General features: G+C 36.9%; 1 protein-coding gene across 1 annotated transcript; it reads left to right on the forward strand.

Moving 5' to 3' along the window:
• Positions 1-9,408: 9,408 nt before the first annotated feature.
• Positions 9,409-20,999, forward strand: LOC306965541 (uncharacterized protein; the record flags this gene model as incomplete). Its single annotated transcript, XM_079560015.1, has 4 exons — positions 9,409-9,520; positions 11,293-11,386; positions 12,967-13,054; positions 19,812-20,999. Exons 1-4 carry the CDS (start codon positions 9,502-9,504, stop codon positions 20,997-20,999), a joined length of 1,389 nt encoding a protein of 462 aa, XP_079416141.1. The 5' UTR covers positions 9,409-9,501.
• Between the last annotated feature and the right edge of the window lie 843 nt (positions 21,000-21,842).

Below are 21,842 nucleotides of genomic sequence, written 5' to 3' on the forward strand. Positions count from 1 at the left end.
GTCACATTTTTGTATTTTTTTTGTCACATTTTTGTTAAATTTTTGTCATTTTTTTGTCGTTTTTTTGTCTTTTTTTTTGGTCAAATTTTTATCATTTTTTTATCACATTTTTGTCATTTTTTCGTCAATTTCTTGTGACATTTTTGCCACTTTTGTCAATGTTTTCTCACTTTTTCATCACATTTCCATCCTTGTTTTCGTCTCAGTTTTGTTGCTATTTTCACACCTTTTTTCCAGAAGCTTTTGGATTGGGGTAAAGCTGGAGAAAATGTGCTCGGTTCAGGTGGGAGTTAAGGGGTTAACAGGACGTTCTGTCCCACACATTAAAATAATAAAATAACTGTTTCATATGAAGGGCTCGTGCAGCTTTGGCTCCTCAGGACTGTTTCACCTTCATGTTTTATTCAATAATCCTGAATCCTCCAAACCATATCTTGCTCTGACTCTTTCTCCAGGTGAAACTTGCCCACAGTTTCCCCGCAGCGCCACTTTCAGAAACCCTAAATCTGCGGACTGTGCCTTTAAGTCACCTACGCATCCGAAACAACTCTGCAACGCCCAGAACTCTTGTGCAATTTCCCCACAAACCTGCCCTTTCCCCCCCCCTGCAAACTTGTCTCCTTCGTAACTTCAGTGCCAGCGTGCGTCATGTGCGTCAGGAGCCGGAGACGCGCAGTCCGCTCCGCTCGCGCCGCGGTGTTTTTTGGTCAATTTTTTGTCATTTTTTTGTCACATTTTGTAATTTTTTGTTAAATTTTTGGTATTTTTTTTTATCACATTTTTGTCATTTTTTTGTCATTTTTTGTTAAATTTTTGTCATTTTTTTTGTCATTTTTTGTCAAATTTTTGTATTTTTTTTGTCACATTTTGTCACATTTTTGTCACATTTTTGTTAAATTTTTGTCATTTTTTTTGTCTTTTTTTTGTCATTTTTTTTTGTCAAATTTTTATCAAATTTTTGTCATTTTTTTGTCATTTTTTGTCAAATTTTTGTCATTTTTTTGTCACATTTTTGTCACATTTTTGTATTTTTTTTGTCACATTTTTGTTAAATTTTTGTCATTTTTTTGTCGTTTTTTTGTCTTTTTTTTGGTCAAATTTTTATCATTTTTTTATCACATTTTTGTCATTTTTTCGTCAATTTCTTGTGACATTTTTGCCACTTTTGTCAATGTTTTCTCACTTTTTCATCACATTTCCATCCTTGTTTTCGTCTCAGTTTTGTTGCTATTTTCACACCTTTTTTCCAGAAGCTTTTGGATTGGGGTAAAGCTGGAGAAAATGTGCTCGGTTCAGGTGGGAGTTAAGGGGTTAACAGGACGTTCTGTCCCACACATTAAAATAATAAAATAACTGTTTCATATGAAGGGCTCGTGCAGCTTTGGCTCCTCAGGACTGTTTCACCTTCATGTTTTATTCAATAATCCTGAATCCTCCAAACCATATCCTGCTCTGACTCTTTCTCCAGGTGAAACTTGCCCACAGTTTCCCCGCAGCGCCACTTTCAGAAACCCTAAATCTGCGGACTGTGCCTTTAAGTCACCTACGCATCCGAAACAACTCTGCAACGCCCAGAACTCTTGTGCAATTTCCCCACAAACCTGCCCTTTCCCCCCCCCTGCAAACTTGTCTCCTTCGTAACTTCAGTGCCAGCGTGCGTCATGTGCGTCAGGAGCCGGAGACGCGCAGTCCGCTCCGCTCGCGCCGCGGTGTTTTTTGGTCAATTTTTTGTCATTTTTTTGTCACATTTTGTAATTTTTTGTTAAATTTTTTGTATTTTTTTTTATCACATTTTTGTCATTTTTTTGTCATTTTTTGTTAAATTTTTGTCATTTTTTTTGTCATTTTTTGTCAAATTTTTGTATTTTTTTTGTCACATTTTGTCACATTTTTGTCACATTTTTGTTAAATTTTTGTCATTTTTTTTGTCTTTTTTTTGTCATTTTTTTTTGTCAAATTTTTATCAAATTTTTGTCATTTTTTTGTCATTTTTTGTCAAATTTTTGTCATTTTTTTGTCACATTTTTGTCACATTTTTGTATTTTTTTTGTCACATTTTTGTTAAATTTTTGTCATTTTTTTGTCGTTTTTTTGTCTTTTTTTTGGTCAAATTTTTATCATTTTTTTATCACATTTTTGTCATTTTTTCGTCAATTTCTTGTGACATTTTTGCCACTTTTGTCAATGTTTTCTCACTTTTTCATCACATTTCCATCCTTGTTTTCGTCTCAGTTTTGTTGCTATTTTCACACCTTTTTTCCAGAAGCTTTTGGATTGGGGTAAAGCTGGAGAAAATGTGCTCGGTTCAGGTGGGAGTTAAGGGGTTAACAGGACGTTCTGTCCCACACATTAAAATAATAAAATAACTGTTTCATATGAAGGGCTCGTGCAGCTTTGGCTCCTCAGGACTGTTTCACCTTCATGTTTTATTCAATAATCCTGAATCCTCCAAACCATATCCTGCTCTGACTCTTTCTCCAGGTGAAACTTGCCCACAGTTTCCCCGCAGCGCCACTTTCAGAAACCCTAAATCTGCGGACTGTGCCTTTAAGTCACCTACGCATCCGAAACAACTCTGCAACGCCCAGAACTCTTGTGCAATTTCCCCACAAACCTGCCCTTTCCCCCCCCCCCTGCAAACTTGTCTCCTTCGTAACTTCAGTGCCAGCGTGCGTCATGTGCGTCAGGAGCCGGAGACGCGCAGTCCGCTCCGCTCGCGCCGCGGTTACCCCCCCTCTGTCCCGTCTCTGCAGCCCGTGTTTGCAGCCATGGTGGGCGAGCTGCAGCCGCGTTCGGAAGCCATGTTCACTCTCCCCGTCACTAGCCACGGAAGCAGCAGCAGCAGCGGGCGCAGCGGGCTCCGGCAGGGGGGACTCCGTGGCCCCGCTGCCGCCGCGTTCCAGGGACTCACCTCCGGCCGCACACCGCCGCTCTCCCCCCGCGCACGCACAGAAACTTTTGAGCCTGGGAAAAGGCTCCTAGCCAAGAGGACTCAGTAGCCTCCCTGCCCGAGCGCTGGCCACCATTTTCATCACAGGAAATGACATGCAGGACGGAGGGGAGGCGAGTGCGCACAAATCACACTTTACTGCGATTTTTTTTTTTTTTTTTCAGGCTCAGTCACGAACAAAGCGGGACTTTTGTAAAAACTCAGAACCTCCTCAGGAACTTTGATCAGTGTGGGGGAGTTCAGATCAGTATTAAAGGAATGATGGCAGTATTCTTAACGTGAGGCGGTTTAATCATTAAACTATGACAGTGACAGGGGCGGCTCCAGACACCGGTTATTGGGCGAGGGGGGGGGGGGGGGGGGGGGGGGTCCTGATTATCTAAAGGGGGAACATGTAACTGTAAAGCTGCATGTTTTCAGGTGATTATACTTCACTCTGTTACATCCTATCTCTTGCCCAGGGGGCCCCAAACGTATAGGACTAACTAGGGCTGCTCGATTATTGAAAAAATAATAATCACGATTATTCAAACGATTATTTGTTGCCTTTAAAAAAATCCATCAAAAAAGTGACAAAAATCCAGCAAAAAAAAAAGACAAAAATCCAGCAAAAAAAAGACAAAAATCCAGCAAAAAAGTGACAAAAATCCAGCAAAAAAAGACAAAAATCCAGCAAAAAAGTGACAAAAATCCAGCAAAAAAAAGACAAAAATCCAGCAAAAAAAAGACAAAAATCCAGCAAAAAAGTGACAAAAATCCAGCAAAAAAGTGACAAAAATCCAGCAAAAAAGTGGCAAAAATCCAGCAAAAAAGTGACAAAAATCCAGCAGAAAAATGACAAAAATCCAGCAAAAAAGGGACAAAAATCCAACAAAAAAGTGACAAAAATCCAACAAAAACGTGACAAAAATCCAGCAAAAAAGTGACAAAAATCCAGCAAAAAAAAGACAAAAATCCAGCAAAAAAAAGACAAAAATCCAGCAAAAAAGTGACAAAAATCCAGCAAAAAAAATGACATAAATCCAGCAAAAAAAGACAAAAATCCAGCAGAAAAGTGACAAAAATTCAGCAAAAAAAATGACAAAAATCCAGCAAAAAAGTGACAAAAATCCAGCAAAAAAAGACAAAAATCCAGCAAAAAAGTGACAAAAATCCAGCAAAAAATGACCAAAATCCAGCAAAAAAGTGACAAAAATCCATCAAAAAAGTGACAAAAATCCAGCAAAAAAACACAAAAATCCAGCAGAAAAGTGACAAAAATCCAGCAAAAAAAATGACAAAAATCCAGCAAAAAAATGACAAAAATCCAGCAAAAAAGTGAGAAAAATCCAGCAAAAAAGTGACAAATATCCAGCAGAAAAAAGACCAAAATAAAAAATTAGAAAAAAAAAAATTGAAAAAAAAAATTGAAAAAAAAATTGAAAAAAAATAAATAAATAAAAATTATAATCGATTTTTTGCGATTATGCTAATTTTGTAATCTTTTACTGTTGTAATCGAAATCGTAATCAAATTTCGATTAATTGCACAGCCCTAGTCCAGGGGCCCCAACGTTTAGGACTAACCCTAACCCAAAATGACCTCACAAACAACCGGGACCCCCAACGTTCAGTGTGATCACAGACTTTAGTAAAGCAGCCATTGGGGCACCTTTGGCTCTTGTCAATCCGACATTTCTCGGGCCCCCTCCCATTAATAATACAGTTTCTTATTATTTAACGGCTAAAACTATATTAAAAGCAACACATTGGCTAAAAACTCATTTAAAGTCATACATTTGAGCAAAACCCTCCCCTTTAAAAAGGCTTTTAAAGCAGCACTAAGTAACGTGTTTACCTTAATAAACCCTCCCCGTCGTCCCTGTGGGGGTAATACAAGTGTTTATGGGATGATTGGAGGGTCTTTCATCGCCCCCTGGTGTCTCTGGACAGAAAACCATGTTTGCAACTTGGCTGCCACCGGCCCGGAGAAAGCAATACACACTAATGGAATCACGAAGAAGAAGCTAACATGCTAACGGGCAAAGCTAACTGCGGCTAACGTCACTTTAAACAGTATTTACAGCCAAGTTTGAGTGAAAACAAATATTTCCGTTGTATAATTGGATGCACAGTTAACCCTCTGTCCCTTCACCTTTCCTGTCAGCGTAGGATTTACTCTCCAAGACAATTAATAAGTTAAAAATCGTAACTTGCTGCGACACCTGCAGTTGCGCTTATGGCCTCTAGGGGGAAGAGTTACTTAGTACAGCTTTAATGTCGAGTAACTGCCCTCTGTTTTAACGAGCTCATGTTATGTGTGATTTTATTCTTGTTTTCTGTAAAGCGTCTTTGAGTGTCTTGAAAAGCGCTACACAAATAAAATGTATTATTATATTATTATTATTAAATATATTTTTACTTTTAAAATCTGTTTTGATTTATTTATGTTTTTTCAATGTACTTGTTTTGCTGACAATACGCTTTGGGGGGCCCCTGTACGGCCACTGAGGCCTCCAGGGGGCCCTGAACCCTTTTGGGAAACCCTGTAGCATCGCTTCTCTTGTTTTCCAACATGGGCACCTGGGGGCGGGACACCCTGGGGGGGACACGAGGCCCTGACATGGGGCTCCTGAGACATTACGGTGAATGGACTCAACTTATAAAGCGCTTTTGTACCTTTATCAGGCCCAAAGCGCTTTACAGTGAGGAAGGAATAACAAAGCGCTTTACAGTGAGGAAGGAATAACAAAGCGCTTTACAGTGAGGAAGGAATCATTTAAAACAAATCTGACACTCCATGTGTTATAAATATTTATGAATTGAGAACAAATATGTAAATAGAATCGGTTAAATCAAACACTCAATGCTTTACTGCAGTGGTTCCCAGTGTTCATTTTGACAACATATTTTATTTTAGATTTAGTCTTTTGACGAAAATGTAATTCAATTTTAGTCTAGTTTTAGTCGACTAAAATTGCAAGTAAATTTAGTCGACTAAAATTAAGACTAATTTAGTGGACTTTGCATTGATAATATTGATTCTAATCATGTTTAATGTTGTTCCTCTGCTTCATGTTTCTGCTCCACATGAACAAAGCTCAGAGCTGATCCTTTAAACATGATCTGAGGCTCTTTCAGACGCTCAATACAAGTTTGGATGATTTTAGTCTCTCCTTTTCATTTTTATTTAGTCTCATTTTAGTCGACTCAAATAGTGGAGTCATAGTTTTAGTCTCATGAGAAACTTTTCATTTAGTTTTAGTCCAATTTTAGTCACAAAAACATCACTTTGACTAAAATTAGATTATACATGTTATATGGAGTGAGTTCTTATTGTTGGGGATCCCTGAGGGGCTCAGCTGGTGGGTCACAAGCCTCTCCCTGGGAATGTTCTCTCCAAATTAAAAGATTAAAAAAAGGTGAAGAATTTCAATACTTTAAAAGGAAAGTTAATATTGTTTTTAATTGAATAGTTTCTTTAGCTTTATGATGGTAAATGGTCTCAACTTATACAGCGCTTTTCTACCATTTCATTTGACCCAAAGCACTTTACAGCGAGGACCCGGTCCCCCACTCACCCTCTCATTCATGCACCGGTGTACGCAGACACTGGGGGCGGGGTGGGTGCAGTGTCAGGCCCAAAGACACAACAACAGTGGGCACTTCAGGAGCTGGGATTCGAACCCCCAACACTCATGTCAATAAAGGGAAGCACTATTGTAGAAACAGTGCATGAACGCCTCCTACAGCAGGGCTTCTCAACGTGGGGGTCGGGGCCCACTAGGGGGTCGCCAGACAAATCTGGGGGGTCGCCAGAGCATATAGATAAAATATATATTTTAATATTATTATTATGGTGTCGTAGCAAACATGCTGTTTTACCAGGGTGCCGTTATTTGTTCTAAATTTAATTCATTTTTGTTTTAGCCATTGTTTTTTCTTTGTTTTTTAAAGGGGGGGTATTATGCAAAATCGACTTTTTCAAGCTTTACATCATGTTATTAAGTCATTCCCTCATTAAAAACATGCCTGAAGTGTTGCCTTAGCACATTCACGTATTTTCGAGTAATCTGTAAAAACTCCGATGGCAGCCATTTTAGGGATAAAACGCCTGATTCCTTCAGGAAACGCCCTCGACCTCCAGGATACGCCTCCGACCTTTCGTCACCAGCCGAGTAACCAACCACTGCTCCTCAGCAGAACCCCCTCCCCGCAGTGTCTAGCCCTAAGATGTAAACAGAGTCATCATGGAGAATTAGCATCATGTGTTGTGAACCGGAGCCACAGCAGACTTTTACAAAGACACATCAGTGTTTCTGTTACCGAAACACCCAGGATTAAAACCGGTGACAAGAACGCTTATTTCAGTGTCTGATTCTGCGCTGGGCCTTGATGATGCACAGAGCCTCCGGAGAAAGCTAATGCTAAGCTAAACCTCGAGTCATCACGTGAAAACGAGAGATATGCACACATAAAGTCAATAAAACCATCACACACATAAAGAACCGTTCAACAATGATCACACACGGAGCCTGGCTTGTTGATTTGGAAGTTTATTGCTCACATTTCATCTACAGTGAGTCGTGGCCGAGTGGTTTTCTCCCGGAGCTAAGGCACTATTAGCCGCGACAAGCTAACAACCTTCACCTTCACAACATTCATTGAAAACAGGCAGCATATTATGCACAAATAACGTCAATAAAGCAGGCAACTACTTGAAGCAGCCTTTACGATGATCACACAATGAGCCTGGCTTTACACATTTGTGGTTTATTACAGACTTTTCATCAACAATGAGCTGTAGTCGATTATAACAAGCTAACGGGTAACCTCGAAAAACCATTGTCCACCTGCACAGATAATGTCCGTCTTTGAATCGTATGGGCTCCTGCAGATCCTGGTGTCGTCCATGTGGGTATAGTTAGAGATCCATAGGGCATGGCAGATGCAAAGAGAAGCCTCCAAACAGCAGTTATTTTTCAGGCAAGAGCCTCTTCCAAGCGTCCGGTGTGGAAGGTTCGTCTCCAAATAATATCCTGTGTGGCCATTGTTCACAAAGTGATAAACAGTAGCTCCTTTCCAACAATAAAAAATAAAATGCACCGATCGTAGTTTCAATACAGTTGAGAAAATGAGCGCAGTGTTGTTGTGATGCCACAGACAGCGTGTGGAGGGGGCGTGTCGGAAAGGGTCAGAGGTTCTTAAAGAGACAGGGGCCTATTTCAAGTCATTTGCTAACGCCATTTTGAAAGAGCAATTTTATACAAGGCAGTTCTTCTAATTTACTGCATTTACAGACCAACAGAAGGTTTCGTCATCATTGTAGTGTGCTATAGACTGGTGCTATGTGGCTGAAAAAAGCATAATACCCCCTCTTTAAGAGTTGTATTGGTTTAACCTCTGAACTCCCGCCTGAACCGAGAGGATCTTTTTCCTCACGTCAGCAGATGTGTTTTCAGCATTTTTTTGTTGGGTTTTCAACTCATTTTTGTAACTTTTTCATCATTTTTTGTCACATTTTTGTCACATTTTTTCATCATTTTTTAATCACATTTTTGTCATTTTTTTGTCACATTTTTGTTATTTTTTATCACATTTTTGTCATTTTTTAATCACATTTTTGTCATTTTTTATCACATTTTTGTCGTTTTTTTGTCACATTTTTGTCATTTTTTTGTCACATTTTTGTCATTTTTTAATCACATTTTTGTCATTTTTTAATCACATTTTTGTCATTTTTTATCACATTTTTGTCATTTTTTTGTCACATTTTTGTCATTTTTTAATCACATTTTTGTCATTTTTTAATCACATTTTTGTCATTTTTTAATCACATTTTTGTCATTTTTTAATCACATTTTTGTCATTTTTTATCACATTTTTGTCATTTTTTATCACATTTTTGTCATTTTTTTATCACATTTTTGTCATTTTTTTATCACATTTTTGTCATTTTTTATCACATTTTTGTCATTTTTTATCACATTTTTGTCATTTTTTAATCACATTTTTGTCATTTTTTAATCACATTTTTGTCATTTTTTTGTCAGATTTTTGTCATTTTTTTTTATCACATTTTTGTCATTTTTTATCACATTTTTGTCATTTTTTTGTCACATTTTTGTCATTTTTTCATCATTTTTTTTCATCACATTTTTGCCATTTTTTCATCAATTTTTCATCACTTTTTGTCACATTTCCATCCTTGTTTTCGTCTCAGTTTTGTTGCTATTTTCTCCCCTTTTTTCCAGAAGCTTTTGGATTGGGGTAAAACCAAACCGGAGAAAACGTTCTCGGTTCAGGCGGGAGTTAAGGGGTTAAAGTCCCTGTTTTTCCCACGGTCTGACCCGGGAGGGAGTCACGATCCTAACTAACTGTTATAATGGGGGTCGCGGCTCTAAAAGGTTGAGAACCACTGTCCTACAGCACAGTTCTGTTTCATGTGTATCCTGCTGTGGCTGCAGTTCCCCCCCCCGTCCTCCAGGGGCCGCTGCAGTTTCAGAACTCACCTGTTACTTCTCTCTCTCTCTCCTCCTTCGCTCTCCCGGATGTTTGGGAAGAGGAGGGAACATGGCGAACGCGTACAAAAGTAAAATGTTGTATTTCTTCACTTTTTTATGCATTTTCTGCCTGATCTGTTTCTTTATGTGACGTTTATAAATATAAATAACGTAAAGGGCTGTGATGTTGCGCTGGTCTCTCTGCGCCGCGGTGTTGTTTACGTTTTAACATCATCACTGCGGATACAGATACTTTATTTACATCGTTAGTTTGTTATAGATGCTTTTTATTCGCATTATGATTAACATTAATAAGAAACTAGGCTATAAGGATGTGTTATTCCCAGAGGTAGAGGAGGCAACAACGTTTACTCAAGTTACTTAACCCCTTAACTCCCGCCTGAACCGAGCACATTTTCTCCAGTTTGGCTTTACCCCAATCCAAAAGCTTCTGGAGAAAAGGTGAGAAAAAGCAACAAAACTGAGACGAAAACAAGGATGGAAATGTGACAAAAAAGTGACGAAAAATTGATTCAAAATTGACAAAAAATGACAAAAAAAAATGACCAAAAATGACCAAAAAATTACAAAATATGTGACAAAAAAATGACAAAAATTGACAAAAAATGACCAAAAAATGACAAAAAATGTGACAAAAAATGTGACAAAAAAATGACAAAAAATGACAAAAAATGTGACAAAAAATTATAAAAAAATGTGACAAAAAAAATGACAAAAAATGACAAAAAATGTGACAAAAAATTATAAAAAAATGTGACAAAAAAAATGACAAAAAATGACCAAAAATGACCAAAAATGACCAAAAATGACAAAAAAAGACAAACAATGTGACAAAAAAAGACAAAAGACAAAAAAGTGACAAAAATGAGTTGAATACCAACAAAAAAATGATGGAAAAAAAAAGTGCTGACGTGAGGAAAAAGATCCTCTCGGCTCAGGCGGGAGTTAAGAGGTTAAGAATTATGTCGGCTACTATTTCTGTTTCTCACGGTGTGACCCCCGCTCGGGTCACGAACCCCTTTTACTGTTAAAATGGGGGTTGCGGCGCCAAAAGGTTGAGAACCACTGATCTAGAACTTTATTTATTTGATTTGATTTATTCTTACTTGTGTGTCTTGCACATACAGTAAGTGCCCCGCCCTCATGGGATTTACAAGACACGTTTCAAAACAGAATTCAGAGGCTGCTAAAATAAAATCACAGAAACTGTATCAATCATAACAGAACATCTACGTCACACAGGAGGAAAACACACGAACACCTGCTTCTGGAAAACTTTCTCATTTAAAATTCAAAGCTAAACCTCTTGCATGTTTATAAAAAAAACGGGTAAAACTACTGTAATATCCATAGGCTATAACACTGGTTCTCAACCTGTGGGTCGCGAGACAAATTTGGGGGGTCACCAGATCATGTAGATAAAATATACATACTTTTTTTTAGCTATATTATAATATTTTATTGTGGCATGTGTGAGCTTTTTTACCACAGTGCCATTATATGTTCATAATTTGATGAATTTTATTTTGGCCATTTGTTTTTTTCTGTGTTTTTTTAAGAATTAAGTCGGCTAATGTTCCGATTTCTCACATTGTGACCTGAGCGGGGGGTCATGAACCCCTTTAACTGTTATAATGGGGGTCGCGGCTCCAAAAGGTTTAGAACCACTGCAATAATTAATAAATGTGGAGTAAAAATGTGCAACGAACTGAAACTACGTGGATTTGATGTGTGAATATGAAGGAACGAGATGATCTTTTGCTCACGTAGGAACGCAGATACTTTACGGTCATGTTGTAAGTTACATGAGGTGCTTAGAGTAAAGTGTGTTTGTTTGCAGTGACGGACAGAGACATCCAGCAGCTGATCCTCCTGAGGGCCAGTAACGCCGCCATTTTCACCGGGAGGAAGAACTCCGCCATGAGAGGCTGGAGGTGAGAGCGCACGGGCAAAGCACGGCCTTACCGGGAAGCCAGGGTGAAGAGTGAGTGAGTGAGTGAGTGAGTGAGTGAGTGAGTGAGTGAGTGAGTGAGTGAGTGAGTGAGTGAGTGAGGGAGGGGTCAGAGGGGCCGATGGGGCAGACTGGCAGCCTCTCTTCTGTCAGTCTACCCCCAAAGACATTTACCCCATGTAAATGTCTTTGAGTGTCCAGAAAAGTGCTGTTTAACCAATGCATTATTATTTAGTTTAATTTAGTTTATTTGAGCAACAGATGCATACAGGTGTAGTATACATATGACATACAGAAGAATACAGAGAGGTATTAGTGCTGCTCAAAGGGAGGAGGAAGAAGTTAGTTATAACTGATAAGGCCCCTCCCCCTCCTTTCAGACTTACACAACTTAAACTACTGCTCACGGCACAGTCATTTTTAATGTATATTCAGTAGGGCTGTGCAATTAATCGAAATTCGATTACGATTTCGATTACAACAGTAAACGATTACAAAATTAGCATAATCGCAAAAAATCGATTATAATTTTTTTTTTTTTTTATTTAATTTTTTTTTTAATTTTTTTTCTTCTAATTTTTAATTTTTGGATTTTTGTCACTTTTCTGCTGGATTTTTGTCATTTTTTTTTATGGATTTTTGTCACTTTTTTGATGGATTTTTGTCTTTTTTTTGCTGGATTTTTGTCTTTTTCTGCTGGATTTTTGTCACTTTTTTGATGGATTTTTGTCTTTTTTTTGATGGATTTTTGTCTTTTTCTGCTGGATTTTTGTCACTTTTTTGCTGGATTTTTGTCACTTTTTTGATGGATTTTTGTCTTTTTTTTGCTGGATTTTTGTCTTTTTTTGATGGATTTTTGTCTTTTTTTTGATGGATTTTTGTCTTTTTTTTAATGGATTTTTGTCTTTTTTTTGCTGGATTTTTGTCTTTTTTTGCTGGATTTTTGTCATTTTTTTAATGAATTTTTGTCACTTTTTTGATGGATTTTTGTCTTTTTTTTAATGGATTTTTTAAAGGCAACAAATAATCGTTTGAATAATCGTGATTTCAATTATGACAAAAATAATCGTGATTATTATTTTTTCAATAATCGAGCAGCCCTAATATTCAGGCTTTAACCATGAGATCTATGCGGCAATTCCAGACTGAGGAATCGCCTTAGTAGCGAATTAAATCAACAAACGGCTCCTCTTTGCAAATCCCAAACAGTAAAGTCATTAGTTCAGGACGTTCTCGTGTTGCTCTTGCATAAGGCTGAAGCTGCACATTCTGGACATCACATAATAAATCCAGATTCATAACAAACTTCTCATTATCGGATCAAAATAACAAAGATGATTCATAGTTCAGGAACAGATGATTCATTACAGGAGTTTTGCAGACTTTTCCAGTATTTGCTTCTGTACATTATTTTAAATTGTACTACAGTTGAACACATTTTTAAATCCTCTTCTAAGGAAAAGATTCTATTCTTCTATTTATTACTATGAAAACAAGTTTCCTTTTTCCTAATGTATAAATGAGTATCTGTAATGTTCGATCCTGTTGTTGCTTCGTCCACAGAGCCATAAAGAGAGAGATGGGGCTCCAGGGGCTGATGTCGGCACGGCAGCTCAAGAAGAAATGGGACAACCTGAATCAGAAGTATCGGGTGAGCGCTTTGATCGGCATGAAAAACTCTGAGCTGCAGCATTAACCCCGCCCCGTTCCCCTCGAGTCACCATGGAGACGGCCGTCAATCACAGCTGAGCTCGAGGATGATCAAACTAAAGGCTTATTCAGAAGTTTGACTTTTGAGAGCAGACAAAGAATATTTGAAACAGAAATAACATCTTTAATGGGCCTTATTGTCGGCTGTATAATGAATCTAAATATTAATGAGCAGAACTCTGAGTATTTTTCTTCACATGAAAGATCAGGAGAACGTTTTAAGTTGATTTCCAATAAAATTGTCCAAACTGAGTAAAAAAAAAATGTCCTAAGAGACTGCAAGCAAAAACACAATTGGAATTTACTTTGTTTTTTGACCACAACGGTGGTAAAAAAAAAAAAAAATGGTAGGGCTGCTCGATCCAATCCATCAAAAAAGTGACAAAAATCCAGCAAAAAAAGACAAAAATCCATCAAAAAAAAGACAAAAATCCATCAAAAAAGTGACAAAAATCCATCAAAAAAGTGACAAAAATCCATCAAAAAAGTGACAAAAATCCATCAAAAAAGTGACAAAAATCCATCAAAAAAGTGACAAAAATCCATCAAAAAAGTGACAAAAATCCAGCAGAAAAAGACAAAAATCCATCAAAAAAAGACAAAAATTCAGCAGAAAAAAGACAAAAATCCAGCAAAAAAAATGACAAAAATCCATCAAAAAAAGACAAAAATCCATCAAAAAAAGACAAAAATCCAGCAAAAAAAAGACAAAAATCCATCAAAAAAGTGACAAAAATCCATCAAAAAAGTGACAAAAATCCATCAAAAAAGTGACAAAAATCCATCAAAAAAGTGACAAAAATCCATCAAAAAAGTGACAAAAATCCAGCAGAAAAAGACAAAAATCCAGCAAAAAAAGACAAAAATCCAGCAGAAAAAAGACAAAAATCCAGCAAAAAAAGACAAAAATCCAGCAGAAAAAAGACAAAAATCCAGCAGAAAAAGACAAAAATCCATCAAAAAAAGACAAAAATCCAGCAAAAAAAATGACAAAAATCCATCAAAAAAAGACAAAAATCCATCAGAAAAATGACAAAAATCCAGCAAAAAAAATGACAAAAATCCAGCAAAAAAGTGACAAAAATCCATCAAAAAAAGACAAAAATCCATCAAAAAAAAGACAAAAATCCAGCAAAAAAGTGACTAAAATCCAAAAATAAAAAATTTGAAAAAAAAAAAAAGATTTGAAAAATAAAATTATAATAGATTTTTTGCGATTATGCTAATTTTGTAATCGTTTACTGTTGTAATCGAAATCGTAATATAATTTCGATTAATTGCACAGCCCTAGTAAATGGTAAATGGTCTCAACTTATAAAGCTTATAAAACAAATAAAGCGCTTTTCCACCTACATTAGGCACTCAAAGCGCTTTACAGCAAGGATCCACTCACCCATTCATACTCTCATTCATACACCAATGTACGCAGACAAAACACTTCCCTATACAACATTCCCTGGCTTTGGATCAGACTCAAACTGTTTTTGAACATCTATAAAAGTATTAATGCCTGTGAAGCAGCCTCTATATAGCCTGTCGTTTTTTTATTTTATAAATATAAACTAAGATTAATTTTCACTGTCAGATTTCAACATGAGGGGGATGAGAAACCCACTGTTTCCTATACATGCGTTTACAATGACATCACACATAGTTCTGGCGGCCATTTTGTATACATACCGAAGTAGCATTATGCAGCCCTACAACATGTAACCATATCTCTCCTCAGGATGAAAATGAACGACAGCTGATCGACAGTGTTATTTTAATGGGCTCATAATCAGTGCTTAAGACGGTCACAGTTAAACACGGCCTCAGAGACGCACGTTTATCGTTTATGTGAAATAACCAGGAAATGTGGCTCAGATTTAGCAGCTCTGTCCAGATCTGCTTCACTCTCAGACTAAGTTAACACATCTTTCCTTTTCACAGTTTGTCATGTCAACAGAGACTGAGTCAGTGTTTAAGCTGCTCAAGACGTTAGCATGCTACCGGTTAGCAACTGTCAATGGCTTCAACACGATAAACACATGTGTGTCTCACATCTATGACACTGAGGAAACACTGCAGTAACAGCTCTGACCTCTGACCTCTGTCACATGTTTATCCAAGGCCAGATGTTTGTGGTTCAGGGCTTTCTCTTGGAGGTCGGAGCTGAGCTGTTGAAGCTAAATGCTAACCGGTAGCATGCTAACATCTTAAGCACTGACTCACTGGGTTCTTCACATAAACGTGCGTCTCTGGGGCCGTGTTTTAACTGTTTTTTTAACTGTTTTTTTAACTGTCTTGAGCAATGATTATGAGTCAAGGCCGTGGGAACCCAGGGGGCTGAGGTGCTGCTGCGCCCCCTGCTGGATTGTTCGTGAATAGGTAGCGTTCACGTGACATCACAACATCCTAAAGAGCCATAGTTTAACATTGAGGTGGATCAACTGACGGTAACTATGGTAACGGTGGTAACTGACAAAATGCACATTTTTATGTCTTTGTTTTTTGGCTCATATCTCAGTCATTACTGGAGGAATCCACATGAAACAAAAACTGTCACAAAGTTCATCGTCTCCTCTGTCGGCTCATGTGAGCTAATGTACAATTATTATCTCTGAAAAATGTCAAAAAGTGGTGACAATATGCGAAAACATGACCATGATGTTGTCCAATAGAAAGGACTTTCAGACATAAAAATAATCTCACAGGTTTGTGAATCCGATCACGATCAGACACTGATGAGGAAAAACATTTGTCAATTTTCGTTTTGGAGATTTCTTCCAAAAACTGCATTTCTCCCATAGAGTTGTATTGGCCCCGCCCTCCATCTGACATTATGACATCATCACATTCGAAATCGTGAACGTACCTATTACAGGCCATATTAATAAATAAGAAATATGCACAGAAAAAGTGTCAGTTTTGTCCCTCAGCGCCCCCTAAACCAAAATACCTTCACACGGCTCTGTTACGAGTACATAAAAATGTCACTGTCGGTTGAATTTCATTTATATCCTGAGGAGAGATATTGTTAGGGCTGCTCGATTATTAAAAAAATAATAATCACGATTATTTTTGTCATAATTGAAATCACGATTATTCAAACGATTATTTGTTGCCTTTAAAAAATCAATAAAAAAAAAGACAAAAATCCAGCAAAAAAAGACAAAAATCCAGCAAAAAAAAGACAAAAATCCATTAAAAAAAAAGACAAAAATCCATTAAAAAAAAAGACAAAAATCCAGCAAAAAAATTACAAAAATCCAGCAAAAAAATTACAAAAATCCAGCAAAAAAAGACAAAAATCCAGCAAAAAAAGACAAAAATCCAGCAAAAAAAGACAAAAATCCAGCCAAAAAAAGACAAAAATCCAGCAAAAAAAGACAAAAATCCAGCAAAAAAAAGACAAAAATCCATTTAAAAAAAGACAAAAATCCAGCAAAAAAAGACAAAAATCCAGCAAAAAAAGACAAAAATCCAGCAAAAAAATTACAAAAATCCAGCAAAAAAAAGACAAAAATCCAGCAAAAAAATTACAAAAATCCAGCAAAAAAAAGACAAAAATCCAGCAAAAAAAAGACAAAAATCCAGCAAAAAAATTACAAAAATCCAGCAAAAAAATGACAAAAATCCAGCAAAAAAAGACAAAAATCCAGCAAAAAAAGACAAACATCCAGCAAAAAAATTACAAAAATCCAGCAAAAAAAGACAAAAATCCAGCAAAAAAAGACAAAAATCCAGCAAAAAAATTACAAAAATCCAGCAAAAAAAGACAAAAATCCAGCAAAAAAAAGACAAAAATCCAGCAAAAAAAAGACAAAAATCCAGCAAAAAAAGACAAAAATCCAGCAAAAAAAGACAAAATTCCAGCAAAAAAAAGACAAAAATCCATTTAAAAAAAGACAAAAATCCAGCAAAAAAAGACAAAAATCCAGCAAAAAAATTACAAAAATCCAGCAAAAAAAAGACAAAAATCCAGCAAAAAAAGACAAAAATTCAGCAAAAAAAGACAAAATTCCAGCAAAAAAAAGACAAAAATCAATTTAAAAAAAGACAAAAATCCAGCAAAAAAAGACAAAAATCCAGCAAAAAAAGACAAAAATCCAGCAAAAAAAATGACAAAAATCCAGCAAAAAAAAGACAAAAATCCAGCAAAAAAAAGACAAAAATCCAGCAAAAAAATTACAAAAATCCAGCAAAAAAATGACAAAAATCCAGCAAAAAAAGACAAAAATCCAGCAAAAAAAGACAAAAATCCAGCAAAAAAAGACAAAAATCCAGCAAAAAAAGACAAAAATCCAGCAAAAAAATTACAAAAATCCAGCAAAAAAAGACAAAAATCCAGCAAAAAAAAGACAAAAATCCATTAAAAAAAAGACAAAAATCCAGCAAAAAAAGACAAAAATCCAGCAAAAAAAGACAAAATTCCAGCAAAAAAAAGACAAAAATCCATTTAAAAAAAGACAAAAATCCAGCAAAAAAAGACAAAAATCCAGCAAAAAAATTACAAAAATCCAGCAAAAAAAAGACAAAAATCCAGCAAAAAAAAAGACAAAAATCCAGCAAAAAAAGACAAACATCCAGCAAAAAAATTACAAAAATCCAGCAAAAAAAAGACAAAAATCCAGCCAAAAAATTACAAAAATCCAGCAAAAAAATGACAAAAATCCAGCAAAAAAAAGACAAAAATCCAGCAAAAAATTACAAAAATCCAGCAAAAAAAAGACAAAAATCCAGCAAAAAAAGACAAAAATCCAGCAAAAAAAGACAAACATCCAGCAAAAAAAGACAAAAATCCAGCAAAAAAATTACAAAAATCCAGCAAAAAAAGACAAAAATCCAGCAAAAAAAAGACAAAAATCCATTAAAAAAAAGACAAAAATCCAGCAAAAAAAGACAAAAATCCAGCAAAAAAAGACAAAATTCCAGCAAAAAAAAGACAAAAATCCATTTAAAAAAAGACAAAAATCCAGCAAAAAAAGACAAAAATCCAGCAAAAAAATTACAAAAATCCAGCAAAAAAAAGACAAAAATCCAGCAAAAAAAAGACAAAAATCCAGCAAAAAAAGACAAAAATCCAGCAAAAAAAGACAAAAATCCAGCAAAAAAAGACAAAAATCCAGCAAAAAAAAGACAAAAATCCAGCAAAAAAATTACAAAAATCCAGCAAAAAAATGACAAAAATCCAGCAAAAAAAGACAAAAATCCAGCAAAAAAAGACAAACATCCAGCAAAAAAAGACAAAAATCCAGCAAAAAAATTACAAAAATCCAGCAAAAAAAGACAAAAATCCAGCAAAAAAACACAAAAATCCATTAAAAAAAAGACAAAAATCCAGCAAAAAAAGACAAAATTCCAGCAAAAAAAAGACAAAAATCCATTTAAAAAAAGACAAAAATCCAGCAAAAAAAGACAAAAATCCAGCAAAAAAATTACAAAAATCCAGCAAAAAAAAGACAAAAATCCAGCAAAAAAAGGCAAACATCCAGCAAAAAAATTACAAAAATCCAGCAAAAAAAAGACAAAAATCCAGCCAAAAAATTACAAAAATCCAGCAAAAAAATGACAAAAATCCAGCAAAAAAAAGACAAAAATCCAGCAAAAAAATTACAAAAATCCAGCAAAAAAATGACAAAAATCCAGCAAAAAAAGACAAAAATCCAGCAAAAAAAGACAAACATCCAGCAAAAAAAGACAAAAATCCAGCAAAAAAATTACAAAAATCCAGCAAAAAAAGACAAAAATCCAGCAAAAAAAAGACAAAAATCCATTAAAAAAAAGACAAAAATCCAGCAAAAAAAGACAAAAATCCAGCAAAAAAAGACAAAATTCCAGCAAAAAAAAGACAAAAATCCATTTAAAAAAAGACAAAAATCCAGCAAAAAAAGACAAAAATCCAGCAAAAAAAGACAAAAATCCAGCAAAAAAAGACAAAAATCCAGCAAAAAAAGACAAAAATCCAGCAAAAAAATTACAAAAATCCAGCAAAAAAAAGACAAAAATCCAGCAAAAAAAAGACAAAAATCCAGCAAAAAAAGACAAACATCCAGCAAAAAAATTACAAAAATCCAGCAAAAAAAAGACAAAAATCCAGCCAAAAAATTACAAAAATCCAGCAAAAAAATGACAAAAATCCAGCAAAAAAAGACAAAAATCCAGCAAAAAAAGACAAACATCCAGCAAAAAAATTACAAAAATCCAGCAAAAAAAAGACAAAAATCCAGCAAAAAAAAGACAAAAATCCAGCAAAAAAATTACAAAAATCCAGCAAAAAAAGACAAAAATCCAGCAAAAAAAAGACAAAAATCCATTAAAAAAAGACAAAAATCCAGCAAAAAAAGACAAAAATCCAGCAAAAAAAAGACAAAAATCCATTAAAAAAAAGACAAAAATCCAGCAAAAAATGACAAAAATCCATAAAAAAAAGTGACAAAAATCCCAAAATTAAAAATTAGGAAAAAAAAATTTAAGAAAAAAAAAAAAAATTAAAAAAAAAAAAAAAAAAAAAAAATTGAAAGATTTTTTGCGATTATGCTAATTTTGTAATCGTTTACTGTTTTAATCGAAATCGTAATCGAATTTCGATTAATTGCACAGCCCTAGATATTGTTGCTGCATAAATCTACTTTGGTATTCAAAATGGCCGCCATAACAACAAAAGTCACCTGACTGAAAGGCCTGTATAATGCTCTGTGTTCTTTGTGTCACAGGGAATCAAAAACCCTCCTGAGGGCGAGACGCCAAAGAACCCGAAGTCCTGGCCGTGGTATTTCCTGATGGACGACGCGGCGAGCGGCAGATTGGACAACGCCGCCAAAGTCATCCACCCTTTACCCATCGACGACGAAAAGCTGGAGCCCGACCTGCCGATCCGCGCTTCGTCCGACTCCGAGGAAATACCCCCGGCCGTGAACGTGATGGAAATGGCTCCCATCGAACACGAGGAGGACGTGGAAATGATCGATAGAAGCGGCAACTACGAAGAAACCGGCGAACCCGACGAGCCCCCGCAGCAGGCGCCGAAAATCACCGTGAAGATGCTGGAGAGCGCGCCGTCCGTGCCGAAAGCGGTCCCGCCAAGTAATCCCCAGCGTCCCGTGCTTTACGCCACGCTGCTGCCGGATTCAACGGCGTCGGTGGCGAGTAAAGGCGGCGACGCGCCCGGCCCGGGGATCGTGGTGCAGGCCAAGACCCTCCCTCATCCCAACGCCACACAGAACCCCCAGCCCGCCACGCTGCTGTACGCCACTCTGCTCCCAGACTCCACGGGCACGAGCGCCGCCAGAAGCCGCCTGGCGTCGAGTCAGAACGTGGCGCTGGAGCTGGCGGAGGTGCACAAGCAGCTGTCGGCGCTGAGGAAGGAGAAGCGGGCGCTGGAGAAGGAGCAGGCGGCGTTCGATAAGGAGCTGATTCACCTGGAGAGCGAGAGGGAGCAGCTGAACGGAGACAGGCGGGCTCTGGACCTGGAGAGGATCGGAGTGGAGCGCGACGGGGCCGTGCTGGACAAGGACCGGGCGGATCTGGAGCGCGAGAAGGCCGGCGTGGAGCGGGAGCGGCTGCTTTTGGAGCGCGACAGGGCGTACCTGGAACGAGACCGGGCCATTTTCGAAAGGGATAAGGTGTTTCTGGACAAAGCGAAAGAGGACTTCGAGAGGCAGAAGGAGCAGCTGATGACTCCTGCGATCGCCGGCGTTACAGAGGCGGAGGAGGAGGAGGATACGGGGGCGGGGACGGGGGAGGATACGGGGGCGGGGGCGGGGACGGAGCGGATGGATGTTTCGGAAAGATGCGACGATTTGGCGAATAAAGTCATTCAGATACTGACGACGGACGCGGACCAAGAAGAGTCCAGGCAGAGGTTTGCCACTTTGGTTCAAAAACTGGCAAATAAACTGTAAAGATTTTGGGTTAAACCGTGGGTGAAGAGCGGAGGAACGTTCATCGAATTGTCGGAGCGATGCAGCTCTCGGACTCGGGACAGTGTTGAGCGTTTTTTAAAGGGATGTTTCAGGATGTTTGACACAGGGCCTCATTTCCTCGTTATCCAGAGTGTTGCTGATTTCTGGAGATATTTTTGAAGAGTTTCGTGGCGCTAGGCTAGTGCGAGGCTAGTGCATGATAGGGCTGCTCGATTATTGAAAAAATAATAATCACGATTATTTTTGTCATAATTGAAATCACGATTATTCAAACGATTATTTGTTGCCTTTAAAAAATCCATCAAAAAAGTGACAAAAATCCATCAAAAAAAAGACAAAAATCCATCAAAAAAGTGACAAAAATCCAGCAGAAAACGACAAAAATCCTAAAATTAAAAATTAGGAAAAAAAAATCCAAAAAAAAAATAATCGTTTACTGTTGTAATCGAAATCGTAATCGAATTTCGATTAATTGCACAGCCCTAGTGCATGTCTATGGTATCAGCTAGCCTGCATTAAAAACAGTGTGACCCGCTCCACAGAGCACCTGAGTCACTGATAACACCAGACTAACCATATACATGTCTAATGTTTGGAATATAACTGACCTGCATCACATGAACGATCACATTTTGAGGTAGGGCTGTGCAATTAATCGAAATTCGATTACGATTTCGATTACAACAGTAAACGATTACAAAATTAGCATAATCGCAAAAAAATCGATACTAATGTTTTTTTTTTTTTTTTTTTTTTAAATTCAAATTTTTTATTTTTGGATTTTTGTCACTTTTTTGATGGATTTTTGTCCTTTTATTTGAT

The sequence above is a fragment of the Gobius niger genome (genome assembly GCF_951799975.1).
Source record: "Gobius niger genome assembly, chromosome: 7".
Lineage (NCBI taxonomy): Eukaryota > Metazoa > Chordata > Actinopteri > Gobiiformes > Gobiidae > Gobius > Gobius niger.